This window comes from Schistocerca gregaria, chromosome X (genome assembly GCF_023897955.1).
Source record: "Schistocerca gregaria isolate iqSchGreg1 chromosome X, iqSchGreg1.2, whole genome shotgun sequence".
NCBI lineage: Eukaryota > Metazoa > Arthropoda > Insecta > Orthoptera > Acrididae > Schistocerca > Schistocerca gregaria.
The window spans coordinates 687,755,350-687,777,515 of NC_064931.1; the positions used below are offsets into that span (position 1 = coordinate 687,755,350).

A 22,166-nucleotide genomic window follows, 5' to 3' on the forward strand; every position below is an offset into this window, starting at 1 on the left:
GTAGAGCACCACTGCAAGAACTGCCAGAGACAAGTAAACCATTTGAACGAATAGGACTAGATGTCATAGGACCATTGCCAAAGACTAAAGGTGGAAACAAATACATACTGACAATGTTAGATCGTTTCTTTAGATACCTTCTCATGATACCAATACCTGATCAGGGCGCTGAGACTATAGCTACAGTTTTTGTAAAAGAATGGATTCTTAAGTTTGGACCTACATTAAGTATAATTAGTGATCAAGGAACGAATTTTACGAGTGAATTACTTAAACAGACTTGTAAGTTCATGCAAGTAACTCAGTTAAGGACCACACCAGCACACCCTGAAGGAAATGGAAGAGTCGAGCGAGTCCACAGAACAATTATTAAAATGGTTTGCCACTATGTGAGCAGCAAACACAACGATTGGGATGTCTGTTTACCGTACTTAGTAAGTTGTTACGATGCCAAACTGCATAGCTCAACTGGCCTAAGTCCACATGAGATCGTCTACGGAAGAAGAATACATTCACCCCTGGACTTTGCACGATCGACTGCTGGGATCAGCAATGCACACGTAAGGGATCTAGCATGCAAGCTAAAGGAAACATGGAAGGGAGTGAAACAGAGAAATCATCTATCCTTTCTTCAGCAAGCAAGACAACACAACCCCTTAGCGGCAGTGCCATGGTATTGAGTTGGAGATCTTGTGTATCTGAGCAATGTGGTGCTAAAGAAGAGTCGAGTCAAAAAGTTTAAAAGGTTTTGGAATGGACCATTTCCAATCTTGGAGGTGTTGCCGCCAGTCACTCTTAAGCTCAAACTGCCCTTTTGCTTGACTGTTGTTCATGTCAATCGTGTAAAGCCATTTCTGGGTAGATTTCCTGTAGTATTGCAAGACGACGAGGACCGACCGAGAGGCAGATCAGCTGTTCTCAAACCCAGGAAGTGAGAATCGTGAGGTCACAGTTAAGACTTCCGAGGCTGAGGCATCGCCACGTTCCAAGCGATCCTGTTCGAGACACCCCTACAATCTGTGTAAACATGTGTAGTGTGTGAGAGTGCAATGCCTGTGTTTATTTCAGCCACATGCTTATGTGAATGTGTTGTGAAAATTTAGTATTGAAGCCATTGCACAAGTGCACAGTGAAACTAAACCTTTTATTCCACAGGTTGCCACAACAAACTCATTTATTTTACATTCATTGTTAACTCTAGTATTTAGAACTAAACCATGTTCATTTTTATTCTCATGTTTGCTATAATAGTGTATCCTACTAGTGCTGTAGTAACAGTACCACAGAGTACAGGAGTTTTCTTTGAACCATGGTCAGACATGGTAGTTTCAATAAGTAATGCAAAACTCGTCCTCAAGTACAATCTGAGTGAAATCCAACAACAGTTCAATTCTGTAAAGAATCAAATTGATCTAATTCGTCCTATTAAGGATAATGATACAATTTTGGAAATGGGTACATCATGGTATTATAACTGGATCACAGCCAAAATGCAGGTAGAGTCTACATTGCTAATTATGAACAAGAGATTTACTGTTTTTTAAAGCTTTTGCCACACAAGACTTTAATTAGGCATAAACGTGCCTGCTTTGATTTTGGACGGAGCATCCGTCATAATTTAGTTGGTAGTTTAACTAATTGTGATCTACTGGAAGTTAAAGGCAAAATATTAGCTCTTGAACAACAGTCCAGTAAAGTTTCAACTAACCACTCTAATGAAATAATCATATTAAAGAATATGAAAAGAACCATTACTAACCACATAGTTTTCACTGAACAGATTGTAAAGCAATTTATCTCACATTTCAACGTAATTCATAGTGAAACGAGCGCAAATATCCAAGAACTATTCCAAGGATTAAATGCTGTGAGTGCACCCTTAGATTTAAACACTCTTTTTGTTAAGGATTTCTGATAGTTTATCAAATGCTAGAATTGATGCCTTAGAAAGTAGTTCAAATGATTGTTTGAGCAGTGTACTACTACATCCAGAACAATTTTTACAGCTCATACTATCAATTGAGCGAAAGATAGAGGCAACCTATACTATGATTTACCCTGTTAACTCTTACAATTTATATGATTACTATAAGTTAACCACCACACACACTTTAATGATTGAAGAATTAACTGTTATTGTTTCTATACCCATTGCTAGATCAAAGAATAATTTTGAAATGTATAAGATTTATACATACCCTACGAAATGGAGACAGACAGGTATTCATGTGAAGTATGTACTGAATGATTATCCACTGATCATCAATGACCGAAGGTATTTTGTGTCCCTAAATGGAAATGATTTGCATGTGTGTAAACATAGTCATAAGTTAATTTGCCCTGAATTGGCAGTACTCTTAGATAGTAGACTGTACAGCTGTGAGAAATAATGGTTTATGAATCATCCCCCAAGAGAGGATTGCCCTAGAATTTTAATGCATCTTTATCATCCATTTCTTAAATGATATTCTGAAAGTATAAATTTCTCATATAACTCCATCCTTGATGTCACATTTACATGTAAAAACTATGATACATCTGAGCTACCCTTTACACTCAAATTGAATAATAGTGGATTAATCTTGAATGCCACACATTGTGATTTATCATGTGAACTATTTGATATGCCTAGTGTATTGGCAACTACATGTCATGCAATTGGAGATTTGCCATTAACGAGAATGTTATCCGTTTATTACAATGATTCACACATATTAACATATGGAAAGCATTCCTTATCAAGTTTTTTTTCTGAAGACAATAATTTAATTAAGGATATACATGAAAATTTAATTTCTTCCAATAATGAGTTAAACTTCATTGAAGCAGCAAATAGAATTAAGTGCTCCAATTCATCCAGTAATGTTAATGCATACTTGATTGTCAGTATTGTGTTTTTATTGCTTTTACTAATTTTTCTTTTGTCATGTATGAAACTGTCATCCTGAAGCCACGTTTCTCTGCACCAAACGTTACTGAGGGAAGGATGGGGAAGGAAATCGGCCATGCTCTTTCAAAGGAACCATCGTGGCACCTGCCTGAAGCATCTTATGGAAATCACGGAAGACCCAAATCAGGATGACTGGATGTGGGAGCAAGAGAGTGACCGCAGAATTTTGAAAGTAGAGGAAGAACATACAGTATGGAATCTTCTTGATAATATTCTTACCATGGGACCTAATTTTTTTAGAGCACTGCTACTTCAAGAGAGAAGAATCAAAGAACTATCAGACAGACAGGGCATCACTACCTTCTTTGATGATAATTACAATGATGCATACTGATTTTTCTGTTGATTTTACAAGTGTAAGTCAAGGTGAAATTCAAAGTGCACATTGGCAGCAAAACTGAATTAGTATTTGTACTGCTATGATTTGGCTTTCATGGTACTTCTCACTCCTGTGTGCTGGTATCTGATAATCTGGACCACACAAAAAACACAGTCGTCCCTGTTGTTGATAGACATCTTGAAGAACTACCCAATAATACCAGAGAAGTTACAATCTGAGCAGATGGCCCATCTTCCCAGTTTAAAGATAGATATAATGCAGAGGCTCTGAAAGCTCTAAGTAAGAGCCAAGGCAAAAAATTACACATAAGTACTTTGCAACTTTTCATGGGAAGGGGCCAGTTGACGTAACTGGTGGGGCTGTCAAGCACCAAATTTGGTCTCATGTGAAAAGCAGGAAATTTATTGTAAACAATACAACTGATTTTGTAAAAACATTGTTAACTTCTTCTAATGTGACAGCAATTCTCATGGGTGAAGACTTTAGCAAAAAAAGAAAACACTACACCTTTCGGCCTCAATCAAGAACTGCAAACCTTTCTTGACTGTCACTAAAATTCATCACTTGGAACACTACAATACTGAAGTTGTAGAACACACTTCTTCATCAGCTGCAAATGAAAACACTAAAAGTACAGAAAAATCACTAGATTTACATGTTGATGATTGGGTGGTTGTAAAATATGACAATATGTTTTCCAGGTAATGCTACTAAACTGAAAATGGCGAGTTTAAGGTTGATGTTATGATAAAAGATGGGGAGCTTTGGAAATGGCCTAAAATTGAAGATGAGATAAACTACACTAGTGACAAACTAATCAGAAAACTGAACCCTCCAATTGCAGTACATTCCTGTGGTTATTTCAAGTTTGAGTACGATCTGTGATAATGCAATGTGAGTTACCAATTGTTGAAATGTGAGTTACTTGTTCATTATTTCTTTATATTGTTTTATTAGATATTGAATGTTTATAATTGTGTTAAAATGCTTCTAGGACCTTCTGGTACAGTGCGTAAAACTTCCAAGAAGTGTTTACATAATACAGAGCAGATATTTGTGTTTAATTTATCATATGCATGTCCCATTTCTTGGAAATGTAATACAAGTTACAAAGAATAATTATAGGACTTCATTATATAAACCTAACAATCTAAAATGTTAGAGCTCCAACTTTGTAGAGCATTCTGTATAAAGCATGTTTTGATTCATAAAACATTTTTAATACAAACATTACCTTCTGTTAACTGTCAAAGGAATATATTGTAAACATCTCATCATAGCACGAGTTACCATGGAATGACCCTTACTTTTTCTAGGGCTATGGTGATTACCTTTTCTATGGCACTGCCAAAACAAAAATGGAATGAAGTATATATAGAAAACAATGCAAAAGTTATGTTCTCTAAATTTTGCACACTGTTCAAATTAATTTTTGAAAAGTTACTTCCAAAAGTAGGCTCTTCAACAGCAGCAGTGGCTGGGTAACTGTGGGTATCAGAAAGTCCTTCCACACATTTAAATTTCTCGATTCTTTGCAAAAGCACTACACTATTCCAAGTTCATAAATTACTTTAACAGGTACAGAAAGATGTACTACCAGGTACAGCAAGCAGCCATTCCATGACAGAAAATAAAAGCAAAGTAGTGTGGGATGTCAAAAACATAAGGATACAAAATGAACAGACAAGTTTAGCAACATACAAATCAAACAAGGAAGTAGAGTAATAGAAAATCAACAAGAACAGGCAAGTTTTGTAAATTACTATTTCTGAATCAATCACGAAGGGCAGACTATTCATTTAAATGAATAAATACAACCTTTTACTAAATGAAACACTGTTTCATATCTGAAATAAGAAGTATCAGCTATTGCAGATTTCACAAAAGTGGTACTTGATGCTGTTGACAAGGATGATTGTGTTACAGATATATATTTATAGATTTCCCAACCAATCTGTTGCGTATGCCGGAGACAACATCAGCAAATATTTTATTAACAGTTCCATTCCTAATCATGCAACAATTGCATGTTTGGTAAATAAGAAGAAAACAATTTAAAAGTTTCAGAAATTTTTATGTTGCTTGCCAGACGTTCTATTCCCCTACATAGATTATCAAAACGATTTTACGGGGATTTACGCCAAACTTTTCAAAATCGAAGTAGGCCCATTCAGCCGGCTACGAAAAGCCTACCATTATTCTCAAACTGGAAACAATTGATGTCTAGAATCTTCATCGACGGTCGTTAATGCAAATGACTGCGGGATGTAAATGTTTCTACGCCTCACTATTTACGTTACTTTGCGCGCCTCAACGAATAATGTCTTCATCGAAGTAGAATGGTTACGATATATGACAATCAATACATAATTACCATTGTTTGTGTAACGAATACTGGTGCAATCTACGCGTGAAATTATCAAGTGAGCTAACGTACGACAGTAAATGATGATGACAAGCAATATAAAACCTGAGGAGTCAAAATATTGCAAGCCAAATATAACCAACTTCTTGCACTTACCCATTTTGTAAGCTCGAAATATATGCTGCTCCGACCTCGTAAAGTCCGTGCAACATGTTTTACTGTGACGACACAGAAAAATTACGAATATTTAAAAGAACTTGTCAACACATCAAATCGTACTGACAGTAAAAACAAACATACATCGCTCACTTCAGACGACACACAACTTTTCGCAAAGATATAGCGAAGCGAGTACACAACTGAACCATTGGCCAAAGACAAAATACCACAGCATCAAAACTAGGAATCGCTGGAAAAAAAAGAAAAAAATACACACACACACACACACACACACACACACACAGAAATCAAAAAAAGTTTTGCATCACCTCGGTTCCGAGAGTTCCGGAACCTGTACAAAAAATCGGAGTAGAGATCAACTTAAACATCGTTTCCTCCTTTTTTATTGCTCATGAAAACCACACACTGCATGTTGTACCACCATAAAGCGAGACCTTCAGAGGTTGTGGTCCAGATCGCTGTACACACCGACAGCTTTCCACTGGCTCAAATCAATCTGTGATCATACGTTACCATTTTTTGTACACTTTCAATATCCTGCGGTAGTCCTACTTTGGTTTTGAGCTTCCACGCTAGAACAGTATTCTAGGTTTGAATAAGTATCTGCAAGAGCATCTTGGGTGCACTCTACCCATAATTCTGATGACTTTTCTATGCAATAGAGACTTTGTTTGCTTATGACTGGTTACCCCAAAACATTATGCCATATGTCATAAGTGAATGGAAATGCCCTAAGTATGCAGTTTTAATTGTTTCCAAATCAATAACAAATGAAACTGATCAAATGCCAAATGCTGCTGAAATCAGTCTTTTACATAGGCCGTTGAAGTGAACTGACCATTTTAGATTGTTGTTCATATGTAATCCCAGGAAAGACTCAACTCTCAATATTTCTCTGTCATCACATTTTATTTGACTATTTTTCCTGTTTTTATTTGCTGTTTCGAACTTAAAGAATTGAGTCTTGTTCACAATGAGTGACAGATCATTTGAATTGAACCAATCTACAGCATCTTTCTCTAGACTGTTCTCTAGACAACAATTGAGTAGTTTCTCAGTCTTCATGGTTGTGTCATCAGCAAACAGGGTGGAGTGTGCTTTTTGTGTCATACAGCATGGCAGATCATTCATAAAGATGAGGAACAGTAAGAGACTCAGCACCGAGCCCTGTAGCACTCCACATATTAGTTTGCCCCAGTCAGAGCAAGCAGGCGCCATTGCAGAATTGTCCAATACTACCTTCTGTCTCCTGCCGTGTAGATATGACTTGAACCACATCTTTGCTTTATCATTTAATCCATAATGCTCAGGCTTTGTAAGTAGAATTTTGTGATCTACACAGTCAAATGCTTTAGATAGATCACAGAGTATTCCAGCTGGTGACATTTTATTGTTTATGGATTCAAGTAGTTGGTTGACAAATGAGAAAATGGCGTATATAGTTGAAGTATCCTTTTGAAATCCAAAGTGATTTTTATTAAGGATTTTATTCTTATAAAGATGATCCATGGGTCTCTTGAATATTAGTTACTCTAGGATTTTAGAGAGACTTGTTACCAATGAAATTGGCTAGTAGTTGGAAACATCAGCTTTATACCTTTTTTGACCCATGTTTCACAATTGCATTATGATATTTGAGTCTATTAGGGGCAGTAATTTGATTTATGGACTCATTAAATATGTCACAGAGAACTTTAAGAATAAATTTGCAGGAGTGCTTCAGTACTTTGATAGATGTATCATCCACACCAGTGGAATTTTTATTTTTCATTTGCCTTATTATCTTCTCAATCTCTTCAGTTGTAATACAGGGTACTTGTTGAACACTCATGGCTTCAACTCCACACGTTTTACAACCAATTTGATCGGTTACTGTCAAAAAATGGTTGATGAAGATATTGGCAACTAATCACCTTCAACTATCATGCTTCCATTATGACACACTTTGATACTGTCTGTAGCTTCTGTAATTTTCCCTGTATCAATTTTGACCACTTTCCAAAAAGCTTTTTTTTATCATTTCAATTGTTAGTTTCAGATTTAATACACATGCCCTTGGATTTTTAATGACACTTTTTAGGATGCTACAGTATAAGTTGTAGTGCTTCCTATCCTGAGGTTTGTTAGAATTTCTGGGTGAGACATAAAGCATTCACTTTCTTTTACTGGATGTTTTGATTCACTGAGCCATTGTCTTCTGTAAGCACTGAGATCGGAGTTTTTTGAAGTTCTCTTAGGAAATGCAGCTTCAAAAATGGTAACAAATTCGTTCAGGAATGTGCTAAATTTATCATTGATGTCTTTAGCTTGCTATACTGTGCTCCATTTTAACTGCTGCAAATGTCTGCTGAAGGTTTCAGATTCTCACTTTTGATTAGTGTAAAAGCTCTATTGGTAAAACTGCTCTCATTAGCCAGGCTTTCATCACGAACTTTTAACAACTGCCCATCATTGTCAGAAAGGCCTTTTAAGATTTGTGTTACACATATGTTATCAATTCTGTTATTGTCTACAAATATATTGTCAATTAGACTTGTGCAGTTCTTAGTCACGCTTGTGGGAAGTCAACAATTGTCCTCAGATTAAAAGAGCTCATTACTTCTCAAAATCTTCTTCAGTTTTTGGGTGTATAGTTTTAAAACTTATCATGTGGGTTTTCGAAATGTTTAGCCTTAAGCCATTTAGACTGAACCATGTTTACAAGTTACTTAAAGTATTCATGACACTCTGTGGTATATTGTCAGAATTTTCATTTTAAATTAGGGCACAAGTATCATCTGCAAACAAAGTTAAATGAGTATTTATATTGAGATACAAGTCATTTACATGGAATTGGACTAAAATGGGTCCAAGGTTTACAAGTAAGGAAATTTACAACAAAATCACCAAGCATGATTATGTCTTTTTTTTTAGAACAGGTGAGTTAAAAGTGATTCTATTTGCTTGAGGCATATACTAAGCTTTCCTGAGGGTGCTCTGTAAACAGTAATCACATAAACAGGCTAAGTATTAACATGGACCTCAATGCAACAAGGCTCAGAATAATTTTTTACATCTACTGACTTGTACACTATATTTTATTTAACATACATTATTACTCCACCTTTATACATTGTATTTATAATATAATAAGCTGCTAGCTTGTTTATATATAATTGCACCATTTCAATCCTTTCCATCAAATGATGTTCAGTAAAACGTAATATATGGCCATATTTTATTGCATCAGTGTCATTAATGCAGATGAAAAATACGAAATTTGTCATTTCCTGAACTCTTTGTTCTGATGTAACTGTTTTGTTGTAAATTGAAATTAGTGATTATAGGCAGCATACCTACAGATTTTTGACTTAATTAGTCCTAGAACTGAGGCTGGGTACCAAAAATCATCTAGAGTTGTGTGTTTCCTGGTTCTTGTGTTTCTTCTGCTTGCCTCTGTTACTGCTGATGATGGTGGAGACACATCAGGTGGAGCAGGGTTGTGCACTGCTGTTGATTGTGGACGGACTAAGACTGATGAAACATCTTGAGCCACTGATGGAAGGTCAACAGTAGATGAAATTTCTACCACTGCTGCTAGTGAATGCAGGGGGATAGCAGTTGCAGATTTGATGGCTGCGTTTTGAGATTCCACTGCTGCTGCACCTGAAGTCTGTGGTAGTGTTCCTGTTGAGTAATCTGTTGTTTGCACAGATATGGATCAATACATTTCACAGCTGGCAGGGGAATTAGGATACTGTTTACTTTACTTGTTGATAGAACTGCTTTCACTGCAGCACACATGGCATCTTTACCCCTGTTATTTTGGTGCAGACCATGTTTTGTAAAGTGCTCTCTCAGAGAGCTGTCAACTGGTGTGAACGTTGCACTGGGAAATAATTTACAAATTTTTCTTAGTTTCCTATTAGTGTTCGTGATTTCTATATTAATGCACATTTTTTCCATTAAATCATGCCTCCATGGAATAGCAACAACAAAAAAGGTAATTTGTGGGTTATTTCAAAGTTTGTCTTTCAGAATCCTCATTGCCCATCTCCTTTCATTACAGTAGACTTTTGTTTGTGCCTCCAGTCACAATACACTTGCTTCCAGACTGTAAGAAGCTTTCACAGTTTTTTAGAATTTCAGATAAAGGCATTCCTGGTTTGGCAATGCCAGTTACATCAAGTCTTTGGTGAGCATTACATAAAATTTCCGAGATCCCTTTACATGTAATGTGATTGTTCTGTTTCATGTCCCTGCATATTGTTACACACTGGTATTTGTATGTGATTTCAGTTGTGATTCATTAATTTGTAATCATAAGATACTAGATTTTTTCATTTCCTAAAGCACAAAATTTCAACTTTCTGAACATTTAAAGTGAGCTGTCAATCTTTGTACCATTTTGAAATGTTATCAAGAGCCAACTGAATATTTGCACATAATTATGTCATCTGCAAAAATGTATGAAATAACTGTTAATGTTGTCAGCCAGGTTATTAATATGAAATATGGACGACAATTGTCCTAACATATTTCCATGGGATTTGTCTGAATTTTTTGCTACATCTGTTGATAACCCCCTATCCAACATAAAATGCTGCATCTTCCCTATCAAAATTCTTAATGCAATCACAAATTTCATTTGATCCTCAATGTGATCACACTTTCATTCCAGACAATGCTCATCTCTGACATACATTAATATTAGGGTGTAACATTCAGCATGTCGATATTATGTGTGTATCAGAGTACTGGTTAACCTAAGATCAGGTAAATGTACGGTAGTTGTGGTGATTTTAACATAAAAATGGCAAACACACAGGAGCAAGTCACAAGTGCATTTCTGAATATGTTAAGATCATTGCACCTATATTGTACAAATAACTCTGCTATGCATAAGAATGCCTACATAGACAATACTATCATGAATTTCCTTTGGGAAGACTTTACAGTCAGACCTGCATGAGAAGGCTTGGCAGATCACAAATAATGAACCTTTACTCCTCACTCTGTATAAGACACAACCAATTAAAATCAAAGAACCTATTGTGTTACTGGTAACTGGGTAAAAGGAAGAGTACATAAGAGTGTTTATTGAGAGAGTAGGTAGTGTAAATTGAGACGTTGTAAATAATTGTCAATCAGGGAAAAGGGGAGTTGAAACGACCTTTGATAACTGAAATATACAGATTTATGGCATTTTTGTTCACCAGTAACAAAAATTAGATCTCCAAATGCACTGAAAAAATAAAAGGATGAACTAGTTTTCTGAAGGACTGCTGGAAATAAGAAAATACATGCTCAAACTATACCAGATGCATAAGCATGCCTGTACCCAAAGAACAGAGCAGAGATGGAATATTTATAGGTCATATCTTGAATGCAAAAAATTGTACAGAGCTAAGTGCCTTCCGAAGAAAAAAAATATCTGTAAAGAACTATATAGAAAGGGCTCCCAATAAATGCAAGACAACATGGCACATAATGAAACAAGGGGACACACCAAAATGCACTGAAGCAGTTCTCCTTAATCCCGAGGAATTAAATCACCAATTTATAAATTTGGGTAAAGAAATCGGAAACAAAATTAAAGCAACAAGTTTATCTGCAATGGACCTGGTTGCACCCCTGTCAGGTGACCCAGTATTTCAGTGGAGTACTACCACATCTGCTAATATTATAAAAGCTGTTTCCAAATTTTCAAATTTTAAAAGTAACTCAGCCTCTACGTCATTAGCTTATATTTTTAATAAATGTATAGATTTGGAGTTTTTATGTATTCACACAAGGTTCTGAAAATTATGCTAATTTTTAACAGTGCTGGACAGGTGTGAGTAGGACTTGCATGCTTAGTGTTCCATACAGGCTTAGTTATGTATGTAGGTAGTTTTCTATAGGTTTTGATGAATGGGTTTGTGAGTATCAGAATATGTGACAAATGATCCAATATTTTGAATGCATTGATATGAAGTTTAAATTTTATTATACCACCAAGGGACCATGTACCTTAGCATTTGATATAAATTTCAGCTCTGTACTTCTATCCATTACTGAGAAAAAGGGATAATAACAGATGGCCATATCATTTGATTGCATTGACTTTGGAAGCTTAAATTTCTTACGCCACCAAGGGATCATAAGCTGCAGTATCCTATATAAATTTCAAGTTTTATACCTCTACCTGTTCTTGAGAAGAAGGGGTCTTAACAGATGAACAGACATACAAATGGATAACAAATGACAAAAAATATTTTTGATGTGATATAATTATAAATCAACAGTTTTTGAATATTTTTTCCTTTACTTGTTCTGTCAGTTCTTGCTTCTTGCCAAATTTCATGATTCTAGGACAACAGAAAGTACCGTTTAGGTTTTGCAGAGTGAGTTTACAAGTACCAAAATATATAATGTAAATGGCCACACCTTTTTATTGCACTAAATTCAAAGTTTAAATTTTTTACTCCCACAAGGGACCACACCTCTAAGTGTTCCTAAGGAAAAGAGTCTTAACAGGTGAGCAGAGAGTCAGACAACAAAGTGTCTTATAAGGGTTCTGTTTTTACTGACTGAGGTATGGGACCCTTAAATGTGGACAAACAACTTCCCCAGAGCTAGAGGGCAGTCTTAACTGTGCCAATATTTTCAGAGATATTTAAGGCCTAATTACACACACAAATAAGCAGCTGCTTTGAGAGACACAATCTTCTGTAACAAACAGTTTGGTTTTCACAAGAAGAGAAACAACAGCAGGCATTTTGGAAATTATAGATCAAACTTTAACACCCCTTGAAGATAAAAATGTGCTATCAGTGCTACTATGTGATCCACGCAAATCATTCAATAGCATTATTGTTGACATTCTACTAAGGAAAGTGGAGTCTTACAGGATGTGTGGGAGCACATTATCTGTGATAAGTTCTTATTTAAGCAATAGGAAATAATTTGTCACAGTCAGAAATGTAAATTCCTCCTAAATGGAAATCAGTACTGGTGTTCAACAAGGATCTATTCTCAGCCCCTTCTTCTTCATTTCAGCAATCAATGATTTGCCTAATAACATAGCTCACTCTGTCATATCTCATGCTGATGATGCTGCGCTATTTGCCACACATCAGAGAATTTAAGATCTAAAGAGGATAACAAAAGAAAGTCTTGATATGGCTTTGTACTAGTTCACAGCTTATAAACTCTTGTCTAATCCTGTTAAAACACAACTCCTAATGGGGATATCAAATGAAGTAAAAAATTAGTCAGTAAAGCTTCTGGGTATTTAGACTGACTGCAAACTCCACTGAGAGGAACGAGTCAATCAAGCACCATATGTGAAATCTGGATTGTTGTACCTCATTTTGAAACTTAGGGATGTAGTGAGCTTGGATTACCTCAGGGTGACATACTGTGGACTATTCCAGTTGTGTATGTCATGTGGTCTGATTGCACATTTACATCTATATCTACATACATACTCTGCAATCACCATATTTTGTGGCGGAGGGTATCCTTTGCACTAATAGTCGTATCTTTTCCTGTTCCATTTGCAAACAGAGTGAGGGAAAAATTACTGTATGTATGCCTCCATATGAGCCCTAATGTCTCTAATCTTATCTTCAGGGTCATTATGCAAAATGTATACTGGCGGCAGTAGAATTGTTCTGCAGTCAGCCTCAAATGCCTGTTCTCTAAATTATCTCAATAGTGCTCCTAGAATAGAATGTTGCCTTCCATCCAGTGATTCCCATTTGAGTTTAAGTTGAAAATACTGTTTCAGTTGTAAAGTTCTTTTTATTTTTCAGTGCTTAAGCCATGATGAGTTTCAGACTATTGCATGCCCATAATCAGGTATGATAATTTTGTGCCGTGATTCTGAGTGACAAGATGGGGAGCATAACACATGATGTACCACCAGTGAGCGCAGAGTACAGAATCCAGACATTCCTCTGGCAGTATTGTTTGTCCCATTTGAGTTCCTGAAGCATCCCTGTAATAGATGCATGTTGTTCGAACCTACCAGTAGCAAATCTAGCAGCCTGCCTCTAAGTTGCTTCAGTGTCTTCGTTTAATCTGACCTGTCACTGACCTCAGACCTGTGAACACTACTCAAAAATGGGTTGTACTAGTGCCCTATATACAATATGCCTTACAGATGAATCACACATCCTAAAATTCTCCCATTAAACCAAAGATGACCATTCATCTTCCCTGCTATAATCCTTACATGCTTATTCAATTTGATATTGCTTTGCAGTATTATGACTAGATATTTAGTTGGTGTGACTGTGTCAAGTAGCACACTACTAATGGTGCACTCAAACATTATGAGTTTGTTTTTCCTACTCATCTGTGTTAACTTAATTTTTTCTACATTTAGAGCTACCTGCCATTCATTACACCAACTAGAAATTTTGTCATAGTCATCTTGTACCTCCTACAGTCATTCAACAATGACACCTTCCCATACACCACAGCATCATTAGCAAACAGCAGACTGCTGCTTACCTTGCCTGGCAGGTCATTTATGTATATAGAAAATAACAGCAGTTCCATCGCACTTCCCTGAAAGACTCCTGACAATATCCTTATCTCTGATTAATACTCACCATTGAGGACAACATATCAAGTTCTGTTACTTAAGAAGTCTGTGAGCCACTCACATACCTGGGGACCTACTCCATATGCTTGTATTTTCATTAAAAGACAGCAATGTGGCTCCGAATCGAATGCTTTATGGAAATGAAGCAATATGGAACCCACCTGTTGTCTTTCATCCATGCTTCACAGGACATTGTGTGAGAAAAGGGCCAGCAGAGTTTTGCATGAGCAATGCTTTCTAAAAACATTTTACTTTTACGACAGAACCTTTACCCTCTCAATGAAATATATTGTATTTTAACTGAAAATATGTTCAAGGATTCCAGAGCAAACTGATATTAAATACATCAGTCTGTAATTTTGTGGGTCAATATTTTTACCCTTGTTATATACAGGAATCACCTGTCATTTGGGACTTTGCACTGGGTGAGAGATTTACAATAAATGTGAGCTAAGTAAGGGGCCAATGCTGCAGGGTACTGTCTGTAAAACCAAACTGGTATTCCACGTGGAGCTGGCAGCTTATTTATTTTCAACTTCTTCAGTTGTTTTTCTGCACCAACTACGCCTATTACTATGTCCTCCACATGGGAGTCTGTGTGATGGTGAAATAACAGTTAGTTTGTATGATCCTCCTGCATGAATGATTTTTTAAATGCAAAACATAAAACTTTGGCTTTACTTTTGCTACCTTCTACTGCAAAAGTTAAGCCAAAGTTTTGATGTATGGGGACACTCTCCTCCCATCCAGAATATTTTAAAAATACAAAAAAGTTCTATGCATAATGTGTGAAACAGGTCATATGGAGCACTCTTGTCCTCTTTTTGTCAAGACCAGAATACTGACAATTATAAATTTATACATCTGTATGTGTGTGACCCATATTAAAAATTATGTTTCAGAATTTGCTACTAGTGGGGAAATTCACAAACACAACACAAGAGCTAAGGTTAATTTAGATATACCGAGTCACGGTTAGCATGAACTGGAAATTTAGTGAACTCATTCAAAATTTTTAGTAACTTACCAATCTATTTTCAGCCTGTGATGTAATTTTGTTAAAAACTAAGTGGCACAGTTGGGTCTTAGAGAGCTCTTTTTATCATATTAAAGAATTCTGTTTGATGCGTGAAGTGGATTTTAGCATTTAACAAATTTTCCTATAGTTTATTGTATTAGTATGTGCTATGGTTATGTCATGTATAATTATGACCTGTATAATCTATGCAAGTGTTGTGCACAGGGTTTATACCATACTATATTACAATATAACTCACTGACACTAGCTCTTAGAAATTTCTTAGTAGTGCATTTTATTATGCCTATGCTTAATATGTATACTATAGTTCACTGGAATTACTTTATTTTATTATTGTGTACATATTACTAAATTTAGCTTTACACTACAATGATGCAGCCTGTTTCATTACAAAATGATCAGTAGTGACTGCTGATAACTTTGAAGAGTGGACTGACTGAAGGTAATTTGATATAAATAAGTTGTATGTGCAGACCACTCTGTATAAGAGTTAAATTTTACAAAAAATTTCTTCATGCATTGGAAAGTGAGAAAAGTCATTTTTGCATATTATAGGTCTAGCTTTGTACAGTACACAACCTTGCAGAATGAAGTGTGACAATTGAAATTATAGAAAAAAACTCCAATTAATGAAATTAAGGATACTGATGAATGGATAAGTAAAAAAAACTTAATTTTACATTATAACTTTGTTTCTAAATACACTCCTGGAAATTGAAATAGGAACACTGTGAATTCATTGTCCCAGGAAGGGGAAACTTTATTGACACATTCCTGGGGTCAGATACATCACATGATCACACTGACAGAACCACAGGCACATAGACACAGGCAACAGAGCATGCACTAGTACAGTGTATATCCACCTTTCGCAGCAATGCAGGCTGCTATTCTCCCTTGGAGACGATCGTAGAGATGCTGGATGTAGTCCTGTGGAACGGCTTGCCATGCCATTTCCACGTGGTGCCTCAGTTGGACCAGCGTTCGTGCTGGACGTCCAGACCGCGTGAGACGACGCTTCATCCAGTCCCAAACATGCTCAATGGGGGACAGATCTGGAGATCTTGCTGGCCAGGGTAGTTGACTTACACCTTCTAGAGCACGTTGGGTGGCACGGGATACATGCGGACGTGCATTGTCCTGTTGGAACAGCAAGTTCCCTTGCCAGTCTAGAAATGGTAGAACGATGGGTTCGATGACGGTTTGTATGTACCGTGTACTATTCAGTGTCCCCTCGACGATCACCAGAGGTGTACGGCCAGTGTAGGAGATCGCTCCCCACACCATGATGCCGGGTGTTGGCCCTGTGTGCCTCGGTCGTATGCAGTCCTGATTGTGGCGCTCACCTGCACGGCGCCAAACACGCATACGACCATCATTGGCACCAAGGCAGAAGCGACTCTCATCGCTGAAGACAACACGTCTCCATTCGTCCCTCCATTCACGCCTGTCGCGGCACCACTGGAGGCGGGCTGCACGATGTTGGGGCGTGAGCGGAAGACGGCCTAACGGTGTGCGGGACCGTAGCCCAGCTTCATGGAAACGGTTGCGAATGGTCCTCGCCGATACCCCAGGAGCAACAGTATCCCTAATTTGCTGGGAAGTGGCGGTGCGGTCCCCTACGGCACTGCGTAGGATCCTACGGTCTTGGCGTGCATCCGTGCGTCGCTGCGGTCCGGTCCCAGGTCGACGGGCACGTGCACCTTCCGCCGACCACTGGCGACAACATCGATGTACTGTGGAGACCTCACGCCCCACGTGTTGAGCAATTCGGCATTACGTCCACCCGGCCTCCCGCATGCCCACTATACGCCCTCGCTCAAAGTCCGTCAACTGCACATACGGTTCACGTCCACGCTGTCGCGGCATGCTACCAGTGTTAAAGACTGCGATGGAGCTCCGTATGCCACGGCAAACTGGCTGACACTGACGGCGGCAGTGCACAAATGCTGCGCAGCTAGCGCCATTCGACGGCCAACACCGCGGTTCCTGGTGTGTCCGCTGTGCCGTGCGTGTGATCATTGCTTGTACAGCCCTCTCGCAGTGTCCGGAGCAAGTATGGTGGGTCTGACACACCGGTGTCAATGTGTTCTTTTTTCCATTTCCAGGAGTGTATATCGTACAGTTGCCCAGAATATTGAATTAAATGTGTCATCACCTTTTTTCTCATCCTATTAAATTTGTAACTAAGTGTCTAACACTTTGAACTAATTATCTTGCATATTGGATACTGTGTCAAATGTAACTGCCGTCACGCTTTTTATATATGGCTCTACTGAACAGATGAGTAAATAAGTGTGTAAAAGTTTTGTTTGATTATCTTACTTAGTGCAATCTAGTTGTTTCTGATTTGTATTTTGTTTCAAGGAGGAGTGACCTCTAATTATTTGGATTTTAAGAAAATTAGTTAAATAAATCTCATCAAATTAGCAAACTTTGTGACAAATATTGTTCTGTGTATGAATAAAACAAAACTCATAAAAATTGGCAAATCTGTAATGAGATTTGCTATTCACGTTATATATTAAAGATCTTGTGGGCAATATTAATAAAACTTCAGATGTTTTGCAGGTAATGTAGTTATCTATAATGAAGTACAGTCTAAAAGAAACTTCACAAATACTCATCACATCTTGATAAGATTTCAAAGTGATGCAAAGATTGGCAACTTGCTTTAAATGGTCAGAAATGTACAGTTGTGCACTTCACGAAATAAAAAGAAACATAGTATCATATGTCTGTAATATCAGTGAGCAGTGGCAGCTTGGTCAAAATTTTACCGATGTGCTTCAATGTGTTGTCCTATAGACTTTTGACTAAGAAGGGTAGTAATTGTAACTAAATTGCATATATTAATTTTATCTATATAACCTGACCTATTTGAATATATTTAAATTTAATAATTAATAGTTTAACATGCTGAGTAATAAAAATAAAATAAAATAAAATAAAAGATTGATAGCAGCAGAAAGTGAACTTAAATCTACAAATTGCCAGTCTGTGCATTTGGCCACTTGATCATGGTGCTGTTATATAAATGGTTCCTGTAAAATCCCTGATTCTCTGTGCACAAATCCTTGATGAGGATTTTACCTTTTTCTACAGCTCACTCAGCCAAAATATTCTTGGAACTTGAAAGGTGCATCAACCTGCTTCTACTCGTATAGTTTCATTTTATCTATAGTTTCTGTCAGTGGAACCAATGGCCTTTGAGAAATCAACAAACAGATTTTGAATTTAGTAGTCTGTGACAGATGTTTGACTGCAGATTAATTATTTGTCCTGAACATAATCTGCCCTTCCTAAAACCACCTTGATATTCATCTAAATTACTCTCCTGTGTTGTTCTTATGCTATTTAGTATAATCTTGGAAACTATGTTATATGCAGCCAGTTGCAAAGAAATTACTCTGTAGTTGTTAACATCATGTTTATTGCCTTTCTTATGTAGTGGATGTAGCAAGGTGTCTTCCACTCTCCTTGAAGTTTCATCATTTTCCAGAGTTTCTCAAAGATAAATTTTAGCAGTCATAGTGCTGGAAGGGATGAGATCACATTTCAAAAGGTCTGCTGTAATAGAGTCTTCTCCACTAGTTTTAAAGGTTTTTAATAACTTCTTGACTTCTTCAATTTCTTATACAGTTGGGGATAAATGTTCTTGTAGATTTTCATGAGTATTTGAGTATTCAGGCTCATGGGTTGTATCTGGACTATTAAAAGCTGATTGAAATATTTTGGCAGTATTTCAAAATTTTCTATGTTACATAAGCCAAATCAGTGAGCTTTATCCCATGCCTCTCTGTTGTTAGGTTTACATTTGAAGTAGAGCTACCTGATTCTTTAAATCTCACTTTCTCCTCCAAAGATTCACTGGAAAAGGGCCTCTTTAGCAGATCATATACAGATCATCACAGAAAACGCTTTCATACTATATTTCCTCATATACTCACTTTTTTTACCACTATCTAGCCTATAGCCTTTTCACTTACAGGGGTAGTAATCATAACTAAATTTAATATATTAATTTTATGTATATAAATTGAACTGTTTAAATAGATTTAAATCTTATAATTAATAGATTAACATTGTGAGGAATGAAACAAAATTAAATAAAAAATGTTGGCAACAGTGGGAATTGAACTCGAGTTGGTAGTCTCTGCATTAGACCACTTTGCCATTATGACAATGGCTCCACAGAAATTGCTCATATTTATGTTTGCATGCAATGCCTAATGCAGTTTCAAAGAAAAATACTGACCTGGTGCTGTGAGCAACATAGCACTTATAATGCCACAAGAGGTGACATCACATCAGAGCATGTGCAGTTGAAAACAGACAGCTGAATCACTTCTCCGAGATGATCATAGGGTGGCTGACCACCATTCCAGCACATGGCACTGGTTTCTAGTTACTGTGTAGAGAGCATTACAAAACATATGCAAGTACATGTGCAAGACCCATCATGTCTGTTAGATTCTTCTTCATTGGTTATGTGCATTGAATGATTAGCACAACCCATAGACAGTAAACTGACCTCATCTTGAACCCCAGTTCCATCTAATAAATTACCATTGAACTCCTGTCACCCAGGTATAAAAATATTATTGTCCTCCATACATGTTACTAAATGAAATGCCCCCTTGGTGGCCTTTTCATTCCATGCAATTGAATCTTATACAGAATCATATTTTTGGTGGTCCAGCCCATGCTCACTGATTGACCCTATAGTAAATTATTGCCAGTTATAAAACTGAGCAACAGCCCACCAATAACAACTGAATTCACCTGAAAATCAATTCTTCTGTTGCTTAGTAACATTGAGATCCCCTTTTCTGTCCACTTCTCTCTCACCCCAATTGCAGGAATCAGTGTGATCCTGTTTTAAGGGGTATCTCAGCCAATTTACTGCAATTTTCCACAAAATTTAGGTAAAAAGACTTAGTCATTGCAGTCACTTCTGAACCAGAATCCAGGCATGCCCTGGTCTTGATTCCTTCTGCAGTTATCTCAATGAAGTGACACTGACTGTCTGCAGTTTCAGGCATCTCTAGGTCGGCACAGTACTTTTCAATGTCACTTTGCACTTGTGATCATCAACACCACATATTGCATACGTCATGTCCCTTTTCTAATTAAGTGTCCCCTGAGAAATCTCATTGCCTACGGTCATGTGCATCCTCTCTCCCATGTACCTTTGCCTTAGAAGAGGCCAATGGCAGCACACACACATCATCTTTGCACCATCTCCCATTACATGTTGCTTGAACGCAAATTGACACAAAGTCCATTGTCCTGTGTTTTGTTCTGGCTGTGATTTCATTGTTGTTGTCAGCAGTGTCTGTTTCAGTCTCATCTTTTCATTTTAACTCTTCCTCCATGGATATTGTGCCAGTTTTTTCTGTTTTTACACAACACGAACATGTATGGCAGCTCCTTTTGCATCCTTTGTGCACTAATGGGCATTTTCCTCTCTTATACTTACTCTCTGATGTTATTCAACAACCTTAAAATATCAAGGAACTATGCTCTTGACTGTGTCTCAATGAGAGCACATTATGCATGAGTAGGAAAGTGTGTACTACACCATTATGTCATTCCTCATCTATCATTTTGTCATCCAAATATATTGCCAGAAAGACAAAATGAGTAGAGTACACTCCCATAGATTGGTGCAGCTGTGATGCATACTGTTTGTGCAATATGCTTATTTTCATATGTGCCTTTGCGGCCAAGTTCCAGTACATTGCCAGGTACTTGGTGCAGAAATTTTTGTATGTACTAGTCTCACAAATCGTGGCACTGAACCAGGCAGCTTCGTCCTTCTCAAGCATATGCCACACAACAAGTGATGTGTAGTGGTTAGACACCATCAGAGTCACTGACAGATTGAAGGGACTCAAGCATTGAGCATGTCCAGACTACACCTCTTGTGACACCAGCTCAGGAGAAGTAAACACTTCTGTACAGATTTGCATGGCCTGGGACATCAGGAACCTTCCACAGTTTGATACTCTGTCATGTGACAAAAGACAGGCATTGGTCACTGACCCTGTTCCAGGTATTCCTTTGGTGACACAGAACCACAGTCCATTCTATGAATTCAGCACTGAGCAGCTGCTTCTAAACAATGGTCAAATGAAATACACATTGATTGGCACAGCAGGGCCATGCATGGCACCTGTTGCATGCCAGTCATCACCACAAGTTCTACTGTTGCCATCTTGGAGCCTAGCTGTAACTACGACACAGCCTCACATCCCTCAGTCCAGCATTCATCTCTGTCAGTAGTACTGTCATCTGTCGTGCCACTCGGACATCAGCAGCTACAACATAAAATGCCTCTGCTGTCTTCCACAAGCTGCCAGTTCCGAGATGGGAGCCATAACCACTGCTGCTGAGTCTGTGCAAGTCAGCATCCTCATGTAAGCAGCTCCCCTCTCAGCTGTATGTGAAAGGCCATTGGCTGCCCACCTTGCCTGCCATGATGGATGAAATATTATGAGACTACACTAAACTGCCCCAGAGATGATGGTGCATTCTGATTGTCCAAGTTGAATGAATGAATGAATAAGGAACTGTGTATACACACCATTTGCTTCACCACAGTAGCCCACAACATCACATCCATCTTCACAGCCATCCAAAGAATCCAAATGCCACAGATTGGGGTCAAACGCATCCTAACACAGAAGATGATGGTTCTCTCCAACGATTAGC

General features: G+C 37.6%; 1 protein-coding gene across 1 annotated transcript in view; it reads right to left on the minus strand.

Annotated features, from left to right (window-relative positions):
* LOC126298805 (glucose-6-phosphatase catalytic subunit 1) overlaps positions 1-6,009 on the minus strand; it is a 129,648-nt gene extending 123,639 nt beyond the window's left edge. Inside the window, exon 1 of the mRNA XM_049990269.1 lies at positions 5,812-6,009. Within this exon, the coding sequence (XP_049846226.1) occupies positions 5,812-5,867 (56 nt within the window). The 5' untranslated portion in view covers positions 5,868-6,009. The remainder of the gene's footprint in view (positions 1-5,811) is intronic.
* Between the last annotated feature and the right edge of the window lie 16,157 nt (positions 6,010-22,166).